The sequence below is a fragment of the Saccostrea echinata genome, unplaced genomic scaffold (genome assembly GCF_033153115.1).
Source record: "Saccostrea echinata isolate AGI-Se365-2 ecotype Australia unplaced genomic scaffold, CSIRO_AGI_Sech_v1 ptg000025l, whole genome shotgun sequence".
In the NCBI taxonomy this organism is placed as follows: domain Eukaryota; kingdom Metazoa; phylum Mollusca; class Bivalvia; order Ostreida; family Ostreidae; genus Saccostrea; species Saccostrea echinata.
This window is the reverse complement of record NW_026889774.1, coordinates 15,757,662-15,771,181: the sequence shown is the minus strand read 5'-3', so window position 1 is coordinate 15,771,181 and position 13,520 is coordinate 15,757,662. Positions and strand designations below refer to the sequence as shown.

Genomic DNA, 13,520 nt, shown 5'->3' with positions numbered 1-13,520 from the left:
GACCTTCTTGTTGCCATGGCAACATATTTCTAGTTATTATTATTATTTAGGTCTTCTGTCTTCACGGAAGATCTTATAGTGATTCTATAATTTTTTTTTTTTGTTATTATTCTTTTTTTTTCAAAAATTTGTGCAGGCGATTTCTAAAACAGTTTTCACTGGATTTCAATGAAACTTTCAGAGGTAATGAGCAATGATATGAACTTTGTTCACCACAATGAAAATTTGGAAAATTCCCTTCCGGTTCTATGTTATGGCCAATTTTCTGATTTTAAAATTGATGTTTGTCCTCGCATCTTCTCCAGAACGGCTAAAGATATGAACTGGAGACATGTCAAAGATGATAAAACATGGATTGTGGATCTGTAACGTCATTTCATTTGGCGTCGTCATTACTTTCGGTCGCCACCAGAAGCAAATTTCAAAAGTCAATTTTTCCAACTTTCTTCTTTTTCCAATTCTTTTAATGTTATTAGTAGGGATAATAGAGACCTTCATTTGAAAACTACATATATAATTTGGTGTAAAATTAATTTATCCATATTCCAGTCATTATATTCCCCTTCCCCCAAATTTGTGCAGGCGATTTCTGAAACAGTATTTATTGGATTTCAGTGAAACTTTCAGAGGTAATGAGCAATTATATGAACTTTGTTCATCAGAAAGAAATTTTGGAAAATTCTCTTCCGATTCCAAGTTATGGCCAATTTCCTGATTTTTAAATTTTTAAAAAATTAAATTTTTGTCTTCGCATCTCCTCCAGAACGGCTAAAGATATGAACTGGAGACATGTCAGAGACGATAGAGCATGAGTTGAAGATCTGCAACGTTATTTTTTTTAGTCGTCATTACGTCCGATCGCCACCGGAAGCGAATTTCAAAACTCAATTTTCCCAACATTTTTGTTTTTCCAATTCTTTTAATGATATTAGTAGGGATAATGGAGACTTTCATTTGAAAATTAAATGTATAATTTGGTATAAAATTAATTAATCCATATTCCAGTTATTATCCCCCCCCCCAAACAAAAATTTGCAGGCGATTTCTCAAACAGTATTTATCGGATTTCAGTGAAACTTTCAGAGGTAATGAGCAATGATATGAACTTTGTTCATCATTTGGAAAATTCCCTTCCGGTTACAAGTTATGGCCAATTTCCTGATTTTAAGATGGATTTTTGTTTTCGCAACTCCTCCAGAATGGCTAAAGATATGAACTGGAGACATGTCAGAGATGATAGAGCATGAGTGGTAGCTGTTCAAAGTCATTTTTTTTTTGGCGTTGTCCTCACTTCCGGTCGCCGCCGGAAGCAAATTTCAAAAGTCTTTTTTTTTTTCAACCTTTTTGTTTTTCCAATTTTTAATGATATAAGTAGGGATAATGAGACTTTTATTTGAGAATTGAATAAATCATTTGCTTTAAAATTAATTCATCTCGTTACTATTCTTTTTATTTCCTCACATTTATGCAGGCGATATCTCGACAAGTGGATTTCAGAGAAATTTTCAGAGATAATGGACAATAATATGAACTTTGTTCATCACAAAGAAAATTTACTTCCGATTCCAAGTTATGACCAATTTCCTGATTTTAAAATGGATGTTTGTCTTCCAAACCCCTCCAGAACGGCTAGAGATATGAATGTAAGACATGTCAGAGATCTTAGAGGATGACTTGTAAATGTTCAGATAATTTTTCATGCGTCGTCGATGCTTCCGGTCTCCATTTGAAGCGAATTTCAAGAATCGATTTTTTTTTCTCAACTTTTTTGCTTTTCAATATTTTTTTAATGATTTAAGTAGGGATAATAGAAAGTTGTACCTATGACGTCTGAAGACGGAAAAGGGACGGGAGACCTTCTTGTTGCCATGGCAACGAGTTTCTAGTTATTATCATTGTTTTTTTTTCTTACTGATTTTGTGCACGAGAGTTCTCGGAAACGGTTTGATTTTCATGAAACTTTCAGGTCAGATAGAACATAAAAAATCTAGATATATATATTTTTTTATTTTGATAACGTCACTCCCGGTTCCGAGATATCCGCAATTAAACGATTTTCAGAGAATTCAATTGTCCGAGCGTTTTATGCCCCCGTAATCGAAGATTTGGGGGCATATAGTTTTTGCCCTGTCTGTCCGTTTGTCTGTCTGTCTATCTGTCTGTCTGTCTGTTTGTCCGCAAAAACTTTAACCTTGCCCATAACTTTTGATTGGTTGGAGCTATGGCTTTCATATTTCACATGTGTATTCCTTGTGACAAGACCTTTCTTTGAGTACCATCACATTTGACTTTTTGACCTTGACCTTGGAGTTTGACCCACTTTTGCAAAATCTTTTGAGACTTTAACCTTGGCCATAACTTTTGAACACTTAGAGCTTGGGCTTTCAAACTTCACAAGTGTATTCTTAGTAAGAAAGCCTGTCTTTGGATACCAACGGCTTTGACCCTTTGACCTTGAACTTGGAGTTTGACCTACTGTTGAAGAAACCTTAACCTTGGCCATAACTTTTGAATAGTTTAAGCTAGGTCTTTTATACTTTGCATGTATACTCCTTTTGACAAGACCTTTCTTTCCATGCCAACAACTTTGACCTTTTGACCTTGGCCTTGGAGTTTGACCTACTTCAAATTTGAAAAATTTTAACCTTGGTCATAACTTTTCAACAGTTAGTGCTACGGTTTTCATACTTCACATATCATTTCTTGTGACAAGACCTTCCTTTAGATACCAACAACCTTGACCTTTTGACCTTGACCTTGGAGTTTGACCTATTTTTGAAAAACTTCAACCTTGGCCATAACTTCTGAACAGTTGGTGTTAGAGCTTTCATACTATACATATGCATTCCCCGTGACAAAACTCTGACCCTTTCACCTTGACCTTGAAGTTTGACCTACTTTTGAAAAACTTTAACCTTGGCCATAACTTCTGAACAGTTGGTGTTAGGGCTTTCATACTTCACATGTGTATTCCTTGTGACAAGTCCTTCCGTTGGATACCAACGATTTTGGCATTGACCGTGACCTTGGAGTTTGACCTACTTTTAAATTTTTAACATTGGCCATTACATTTGAACGTTGTTTCTAGGGCTTTCGGATTTCACGATCATGTGTATCACTTGTGACAAGAACTTTCCTTGAGCACCATTTGACCTTGACCTTGCCGTTTTACTTACTTTGAAAAAACTTTAACTTTTCAACAGTTTGTACTGGTGCTTTCATATTTCACAGGTATATTCCTTGAGACAAGACCTGTCTTCGGGTACCAACATTTTTGATTTCTTAACCTGGAGTTTGACTTGCATTTAAGAAACTTTAACCTTCGCCATAAGCTGCCATACGGGGGCATCAGTGTTTCACAAACACATCTTGTTTTTTTTTTTTTTTTTTTTTTAAAAAGCACTGAATATACACGATTCCTTTTCCCAAGTTGTACAGAGTTATCTCTCTATGCCACTCGGCGGCGTTGTCATCGGCCGCCATTACGGTGCTGACAGTGTGACAAGAGTGACACTATGCCATATGAATAAAGGTGGCAGACACTGTGTGTTGTCTTAGTTGTAATGACAATGTCGATAGTGTTGGAAATCTTTCCAGTCCACAGTGTAACAATGTAAATGTGATGGGACTTTTTAACCATACACAGAGACGTAAGCGTAGTCATGGGCATCGGTCTTACAATAAACCTATAATACACGATGTCTCTTTTGATTCATTACTACCTTACGTAAATCAACAGTTAGGTCTACATCATATTCGCACCAAACTTTACTCTGTCCCTTTGAAACTTTTAAATAGTCTTCTTGAAAAGGTCAAGGAAAGTCCATTTTTTGATTCCTCGACACCAGAATAAAGGCTCGGATCTGTAGTTATGGATATTGCCAATCATAGGCTTTTTAAACCCCGCGTTTTACTGAAGAAAATGCAGCTAAAACAATCCGTTTTTTCCTTAAACTTCAATATGCCAACAAAGGAATTGACGCGGTTAATATAAGTAATATTCTTAATCACAAAAGGGTCCAGTCTTGTATTCCACCATATTTCAAGTTAAAGACTACCTTGTATTTCCTACAAATATACATCGACTATTGCTTCCAAACTTTTTAATTACAAGAAAACTTTATAGGGCCTGGATATCGAATATCTGAAACATAATCCTCCATCGTGTTCATGTTCTTCTTCTCCCTATAACTATAGTCCTGCTGGACACGTTATTACTGGTAACGTAAATATAGTTAATAATGAGGACCTTAGATCACTAATTTTAAAAGGTCCTAAATTTAGGGAACCCAGATCCTTCAACTGGCGTAAGAATTTCATAAATAGTATGGATTCTGTAGAGGACTACGCCAGGCGATGGGCCAGACATGAAAAAGAAGACCTTGACACTTTGTCAGAATGGATTAAATGTATCAGATGTATGTTAAAATCGCGCATTAAAAGATTGAGAGGCAATATGAAAACCATCTATCCTTCTGTATTCAATAATGCAGAAGTGAAAAAAGAATTAGATAGATTACATGATCAGTACGCACTGGTCCCTGCTGACAAAGCAGGTAACAACATTGTCTTTGTTTGTAAGGCTCATTATATTAAATGTATTTTAGAGGAACTTGGATTTAATTCTACAAGTGGTAATCCAACTTATACTCATAGTTCCCTTTCTAAGGAAGAAATTCTTCTAAATCATATGTCAGTTTTGAATATTTTAATATTCCAAACAACCAAAATGAATTCGAATTACCATATTTATAATGGATTCCAAACTTCATAAAAATCCTTACAAACAAAGATACATAGCGGGTTCCAGTAAATGTTCAACCAAGCCTCTATCTTTACTCCTCACTAAGATATTAACAGTGGTGAAGGAGAAACTTCAAGAGTACTGTGCAACAATATATTCGAGAAGTGGTGTAAATCAGATGTGGATACTTAAAAATTCCAATTAACTTTTGGAAAATTTGAAATCACAAGATTTTACCAAAATCAACAGCTTAAAAACTTACGACTTTTCAACTTTATACACAACCATTCCCCACGATAAATTAAAGGCCAGGCTTTTTGATATCATTGACAGCTGCTTTTTCAATAAAAATGGAACTCGTAAATATACTTACCTTGTCATTGGTCATTTGCAAAATTATTTTGTTAAAAAACATTCTGATTGTACACACAAGTACTCTGAAGTTGACATTAAAAAGATGCTTGAGTTTCTGATTGACAATATCTATGTGGTTTTTGGAGACCAGGTCTTCCAACAATCTATTGGAATTCCTATGGGTACCAATTGCGGCCCGTTATTAGCAGACCTTTTTTTGTATTCATATGAAGCAGAATTTTTCCAAAATCTCGTACGTGAAAAGAAGAACACACCTGCTGTGGCGTTCAACTCGACATTTAGATATATCGACGACGTATTGTCAATTAACAATGGCTATTTTCATTCGTATGTCAATACGATATATCCTGGTGAACTTGAGATAAAAGATACCACAGAGTCTGACACATCTGTTTCATATTTGGATATTTTACTTGAAAAAGACGTTAATGGTAATCTAACAACCAAGCTTTATGATAAACGTGATGACTTTAACTTTTCAATCGTCAACTTCCCTTACTTATGCAGCAATATACCTTCATCACCTGCATACGGGGTATATATCTCTCAGTTGATTCGATACGCAATAGCATGATCTACGTATGTACAATTTCTAAAACGAGGTAAATTATTGACAAATAAGTTGATGAAACAAGAATATCAGCTGTCTCGTTTAAAGTCATCATTTCGTAAGTTCCATGGTCGATACAATGACCTTGTCAGCAAATACAATTTATCATTGAGTCAAATGCTGACTGACGTTTTTCATACTAATTGTTAGGCCATTATTTACACACTGAATTGTCGACAGATTTTTCCGTTATTTCCCGATCATGACAAGGAGCACTCGGCGGTTTTGACCGGTCGGCAGGGGATGCTCACGCCTCCATGGCACTTGATCCCACCTCTGATGTTTGGAGGCCCGTGTTTGCTCTGCTCCTATTTTGTATTGTATAATGGACTTTTGAGCTTGAATACTGTTCGTTATCTCCATATATTTCATTGTACAAAGGCGAAAAAGCTGAAATACGATTGCTAAAGGTTGTTGGTAGAAAATAAACGCGCTGAGAAAATCTACATGTTTTAAAATATATATTTTATTTTAATTCTATCTATTTGATTTTATTTATTATTTCGCTTACGGCTATACGCCTTTAGTGCTATTTATCCAATTTCTTTTTATTTGACGTCATGTCTAATTTTTATACACCATGTAGTGTTAAACTAAAACAATTTCATTAAAAGAAAAAACAAGGAAAAAAACTATATTTCGTGTTTAACAATAAAAAAAATTGATTTTGTTAACACCTGTCGATAAAATATAGACGACCGTCGTATTATATATCGAATATCGTTTTATTTTACACTGTACTTCGTGCATTATTTTTATACTCCATATAATAGTGTTATACTAAAAAAAAGCAATTTAAAGTTGTTCTTATTTAATTTATTTGAATTAAAACTCACCCTGGCCCTGTATGTATAGAGCACCTGCACTATATATAGAGAGAGAGAGAGAGCATCTGCCGAGAAATCTACATGTATAATGTTAGCCTCTACAAATATGACTTACATGTACAGTGGACCTTCAGATATCCGGACGTTCAGTTTCCGGACGATTTTTCATGGGAACGAAATTTTTTAACGTTATTTTGTCTCGTTTAACTGGAATTCCGCGTTCCGTATCCGGACGGTCTTTTTTCACCACAAAATGAATCTCTACGTTATATTTTGGTTCATTTATCCGGACGATAATTTTTTAACTGGTCTGTCAAGTCTGCTCAAATTTCTTGATCTGGGTGTTAATTGTTGTAAAAACACTGGTCTGCCTGTTTGTTTTAAAAGATGATCACCTGCGACCTGTTATCAAAGGCTTGCGGCAAGGTTAATTGTAGGTTGAAAGGTACGCACAAGACTCTCGCTTCTCTAACATGGTTTTGATACGTATTAATTAAGGGAAATAATTTTATAAGTCTACGATAATTTTTTCGTAGTCGGCAAATATATTCTTTTACTGTTAGCATACAGTCGTAACATGGTTTTATATATTTATAGACATGGCATCGGAGTTTTTTTTATGCATAGTATTTTGTGCGCAAAACGCATTCTATGATTTGATGACATTTATAAAATCTCTTTCGAAATTACACAATCGTTAAAACGATCTCGCTTTGGATGATTACGATTAGCGTTCGTAAACATGTGCAGATTATGTCACATTTAGCATTGATGGGCGTTCATATTAAATAAGACTCTACCGACAGTACCGACATGGCTACTAGAAGAAGTTGATTCATTAGACACTTGGAAGTAGAAATAATTAATGTGACCATATAAACACGTTTCTTCCTATAGCACATGCACTTTTTTATTTATTTTAACTAGTATTTAGTAGTACTAACTCATATTAAAGAATTTAAACAATAAAACATATTGATATAAAGCAACATTCTTTACTATTGAAAATGGTATGAAAGGCCATATAACTAAAATCAGCGCAATTCAGGTATCCGGACGCTTCACATATCCGCACGATTTGACTGGGAACCATAGCGTCCGGATAAATGAGGCTCCACTGTATTACGTTTATAACATTTGAGAAGGAAAAACATTTAAATAAAAATCTTTCTTTATAATAGAGTGTGCTTAATATTAAACACAAACCTAATTAAGACGAAGTCTACTGAATTAATACCTAAATTATTTCCATTAAGGTAAAAAGTCATGAAATGATCGAACGTGCATGTGAGAACAGGGTTGTTGGAAAAAAAAAATAAAGAAATAAGAAGTGTTGCATGTGCATAAAAGGACTTGTCGTATGCTCTCCAAAGTAGTCGTAATTCTATGAAAAATTATCTAAAACCTTGTTTATCAAAATTTTGAATGCACACAATAAGAAACATTTTCGTTAAAAGAAGCATACCACACAGGGAGATGGTTAAGTATAAATATTTTTTTTTTAATGTTTTTAAATGTTAAACCCCAAATGAATTTTTAATAAGTCGAAAGCGTCGGCCGCAAATTAGAGGGGGTGTCACTTTGGAGTTGTTAATCCGTTAAGTGTGAAAAATGTGGTATGCTTCACTAATAAAAGGGGAGGATTAATCCTTCACTCACCCCTTTTTAAAATATGCTAGTTGATGAAGAATTTATATATACTGTACGTATGAGCATACTGAAAAAAAAAAATCCATCGTTACGTCAACTCAAATTTATTGAGAGAAATATCAATGTTATACCAGTTATGTAAATACATATACGTATTTGTGTAGGAAAGATAGAGAGTTGGGCTGAGGGACTTTTTACCGTTTACTTTTTCTCGTCGTTCTCGATGAGGGTAGATCAATTCATCAGTTTTTCGGAAGAAATGTAACAAATTAATGCTGTCTATTATTAAAATCTTAGTCCGAAATTTTTGTTTTATACGCATTTTTTCAAAGTGCGTTATGTGTCTTCATGGTAAAAAATGTTGATGTACACTCTTAACGCACTTTGAAAACAAAATTTCAAAGTGCGTTGATTTTGTCCAAAATTTAACGCACTTTGAAAATTTTTTTCAAAGTTCGTTGATTTTGTCCCAATTTTAACGCACTTTGAAAAATATTTTCAAAGTGTGTAATTTTTTCAAAGTGCGTTGCCACACAGCACCTTCATGGCGTCAAGTCACGTGATCAAAACATGGGGGCGCCCATAAATGAAGTCAGAGCATTGTGTATAGAAGGATGATATTTTCAGTGATGATAAAGCAACATATGTAGAAGTGAATTTCGTATTTCATGAGCGCCGGAAGTACGAAACGCCGACACTCGCTATGGACCAAAAAAAGTCATATTGTGAATTTCAGAATTTCTGACACTTTTTCTACAGTATCTCTTTACCTGTAAACATTTTGTTAAAACTTGTAGAACAAAAGTTGTGCAGAATTTTACGGTTTTCCCATCGATATCATTGAAAAGGGGCTGGCCCCTTAAATAAGGGTCTAGCTGGTCCAAAAGTTTTTTTTCTTAATATCTTAAAAAGTATTGAGAATTTATTATACATTAAAGAAGCAGCTAAGATCATTAAATGGATCATTTTTGCACATATGACCGTAAATATCTCGACCTCGATCTCATCTCCTTGAAATTTAGACGGAAGACTTATTTGTTGCATTGCAACAAGGTAGCCTAGTATTTTTCCTTACCGATTTTGTGCAAGCGAGTTCTCAGAAACGGCTTGATCTATTTTAATGAAACTTTCAGGTCTAAAACAAAAAATCTAGATACATATATTTCTTTATTTTGATGACGACTGATTATTTCATGTTTCATATTATCCGAAGGTCTTTTCATGAACCACTCAACAAAGAAAAATGATGCTTTCATTGATGATTCCACAACATATGAAGACGTAAATTACATATTTTGTTACTCCCGGAAGTTCCGGACGTCGATGCTCATTATAGCCCGAAAAAAGGCATATTAAGAATACTAAATTCTTAAATACTTTTTTATGCCCCGCCATGAATATGGCCGGGGCATATAGTGTTTGTCATGTCCGTCCTCCGTCCTTCCGTCCTTCTGTCCTTCCGTCTGTCCTTCCGTCACACTTTGCGTTTAGCTCTGTTCAAAGCTCAGTTTCAAAGAAACTTTCCAAGATATTTTTATCAAACTTCATATACTGATAGATATTGATGAGAGCTATGCAACTGCATCAACATTTTTTGACCTTGACCTTTCCTTTGACCTTGACCTCACTTTTCTTAAATTAGTGTTTAGCTCAGTTTTAAAGATACCATTCAAGATAGTGTAGTCAAACTTCATATGTTTATACATACTGATGTAAAGCTATTCAACTGCATCAACATTTTTTGACTTTGACCTTTCTTTTGACCTTGACCTCACTTTTCTTAAATCAGTGTTTAGCTCAGTTTTAATGAAACCATTCAAGATATTTTTAACAAACTTCATATGCTGATACATACTGATGAGAGCTATCCAACTGCATCAATATTTTTTACCTTGACCTTTCCTTTGACCTTGACCTCACTCTTCTTAAATAAGTTTTTAGTTCAGTTTTAAAGATACCATTCAAGAAAGTGTTATCAAACTTCATATGCTGAATCAACTGCATCAACAATTTTTGACCTTGACCTTTCCTTTGACCTTGACCTCACTTTTCTTAAGTTAGTGTCAAACTTCATATGCTGATACATACTGATGAAAGCTATTCAACTGCATCAATATTTTTTCACCTTGACCTTTCCTTTGACCTTGACGTCACTTTTCTCAATTTGTGTTAAAATGCTTCATTAGTAATATACCCTCGGCGGGGCATTCATGACCTATGGACATATTTCTAGTCTACAATATTTCTTCACCTGTAAATATTTTTTTGAAGCATATTGAACGAAAGTAGTACATAATTACAAGATCTTTCGAACGATATCAAGGAAATGGGACTGACCCCCTAAAATAAGGGGCTTAGAAGGGCCAAATATCTCAAAAACTATTGAGAATTAATAAAACATCAAAGAAGCAACGTTTTTCAAAATAGGAACCAGGAGATAGTGCGATCGCCAAAAGACGTCACTTCCGGTCAAGCCGAAATAGGCCAAAAATTGCTTTTTTCATAGACTCGACTTTTCATAAACTCGTTATGCCATTCGACAAGAAATTCACAACAAGCGAGTTTATTGGTCTGTAGAGACGACTATAAACGGTTAGGAGGTGGGTAAAATATACAGGTTGGTTATAGTACATGTCTAGAATTAGGGTATGAAATGTCGTTGATTGACCAATGCTGGAAAGTGCCGAAATACAATCCCAAAGTGCGCAGAAAATCTTGCGCCGTAAATTGTACTTTATTTACATTACGGGATCTGTTGCGTTATGGTCAAAGACTAAAATATAAATCCTTACGCTACAGTTCTGCGGCTATCACCGGCAGTGCTCAAAGAAATCGAAAATTGCAACGTTTCTTTTATTAATTAAAACTTCCATCACATTATTGCATCTCTTTCACAGTTTCGAGACTTGTTGGTCCCACCGGAAGCAAGAGTAATATATATATGAATATTATATTCAGAAGGAGGCTCAAACACTTTTTAAATTTAAATTCCGTATATACCTCGTCATCGAATTATAGAAATATAGAAATAATAGGGGAACCTGTTTGATACTCTACTGTTAACGGAAAGTGAATAATTTTATGATTTTATTTAACGAACACCAGCAGTCCAATAGTAAAGATCATTTATGTATTTTACAGGAAGTGGCTTTGGATACTTTTTCTTCGGAGCTATTGGCTACTTCATCAAAGAGAAATATGCTTACTTGAGTGTTAAAGACATTGAATCGAGTCACATTAATTCTACGTACGAGGAGGAACCTCAAGCCGCATGATGAAAAAACTAAGTAAAGCAGGAGTTTAACTCTCTTGCAGAAATTTTACATTCTGTATAATATCCTTAAGTTGCTGCAACATCTGATAATATGATTACTGTTGACATAAATAATTAAAATAAGGCACAGATGTATTTGTTTTAGTATGTATTAAATAACTAGTTTGTATGTTCTCTGAATGATATGTATATGCTTTTGTCGGTTCGAGGAGAGGGGAGGCTTTTTCTTTGAAGGCTCTCTGAAAAGTTTGCACTGCTTGTCATTAAGACGTGAAAAATACCAGAATAACATTTCTCTTTACCTTTTCCTATTGCTGCCCGCGTGGCGCAGCGGTTAGAGCGATTGCTCTAGACTGTTAGTAGTTGATCCTTACGTTGCGAATTCGAATCCCACTATGGGACATGGAGACCGGTCCTTCAGATGACACCGTATAAACAAAAGCAACTTTGTCTTAAGGGGAAGGACCTTGAATTAAAAAAAAAATGTTATTTAATTTTTTCATACTTTGTATATCGCTAATTTAGTATGTCCCACGTATTTTAAAAGCAGTTATAAAATTGGGTTTCTTATCTTATTTTAGAAATATTGATTAACAAATATCAAGCCCTACAGTGTCCAATAAAGTTTTGATTCTCCATGTTTACGGGCCCATCATATTGTCCATAATTGGAATTTTAAAGCATAGATAAAAAGAAATGTTAGTGGACATGTATCTCTTAAAATATTTCAGAATATGACTAAGTTTGAAATTCAAAAAGGCAATTTTTAGCTCTTCTGAGCCAAAGGCTCAAAGAGCTAATGCTATGGCCATTTGTGCGGTGTGCGTAAACTTTTTAGAATATGGGCCATAACTCAAGAACCCCTTGGCCAATTATTGTCAAATTTGTCACAGGGTATCCTTGGGCCAAGGGCTCCCGTTTATACTAAAACTAGGATTGTGACCCTTAAACAAGGGGAGATAATTAGGAAAATAGAAACAAAAGTACTGGTTGCTAAAAAATCTTCTTCTCAAGAACCACTGGGCAGATTATCACCAAACTTACACAAAAGGATGAGGATATGTTGTAGATTAAAATTTGCACGGGGATTTACCCTGGGGCAAGGTCACTTCAAAGTTGACCAAAAATTACATTTTATTAAAATGTTGATATTTTACTTACTATAAGGACTAGGATCATCAAATCTTGTCAGTTGATGCATCTAAGGACTTCATATCATGTTGACTCAAAAGTAGGTCACGGTGACCCACTTTTAAAATTTTGCGGCCATTCTTTTTCAAAATGATTTAGAGGTATATTTTGAACAATTTAAGGCCTATGATCATCAAACTTTGTCAGTTGATGTATCTTGGGTCCTCAAAGTACGTCAACTAAAAAGTAGGTCAACTTGACCTACCTTTTGAACTTCATGGCTAATCTTTTTCAAAACAATTAAGGTCATTAATTCTGATACTGAGAGGTTTAGAATCATTAAATCTTGTAAGATGATGCATCTTGGGAACATAAAACATATTTATTAAAAAGTAGCTCACAGTGACCTACTTTTTGAACTTTGCAGGCATTCGAATTCAAAGCGTTTTAGAGGCATAATTTGGACATTTTAATGCCTATGATCATAAAACTTTGTAAGTTGATACATCTTGGGTCCTCTAAAAAGGTCAACGCAAAAGTACGTCACTGTGACCTACTTTTGAATTTATATGACTATAATTAAATATTTCAGGTACTAATTGGCTTAGAATCATCAAACTTTGTCAGTTGATATATCTTGGGTATTCGGAGTATGTCGACTGAAAAGTAGGTCACCGTGACCTACTTTTGAGAATTTATGGCTTTAATTAAATATTTTGGGTACTTATTGGCTTAGGATCATCAAACTTTGTCAGTTAATGCATCTTGGGTCCTCGGAGTACGACAACTGAAAAGTAGGTCATGGTGACCTACTTTTGAAATTTTATGGCTGTATTTAATATTGTCGGGTACTATTTTGCTTAAAATCCTCAAAATTTGACAGTTCATGCATCTTGGGTCCTCGGAGTA

General features: G+C 34.7%; 1 protein-coding gene across 2 annotated transcripts in view; it reads left to right on the top strand.

Annotated features, from left to right (window-relative positions):
* The window catches only part of LOC133192080 (uncharacterized), a 239,734-nt gene extending 228,074 nt beyond the window's left edge, over positions 1 to 11,660 (top strand). For both annotated transcript variants that reach the window (XM_061327930.1, XM_061327931.1), the window contains one exon: positions 11,348 to 11,660. In XM_061327930.1, the coding sequence (XP_061183914.1) occupies positions 11,348 to 11,481 (134 nt within the window). In that variant the 3' untranslated portion in view covers positions 11,482 to 11,660. The remainder of the gene's footprint in view (positions 1 to 11,347) is intronic.
* The last annotated feature ends 1,860 nt before the right edge of the window (positions 11,661 to 13,520 follow it).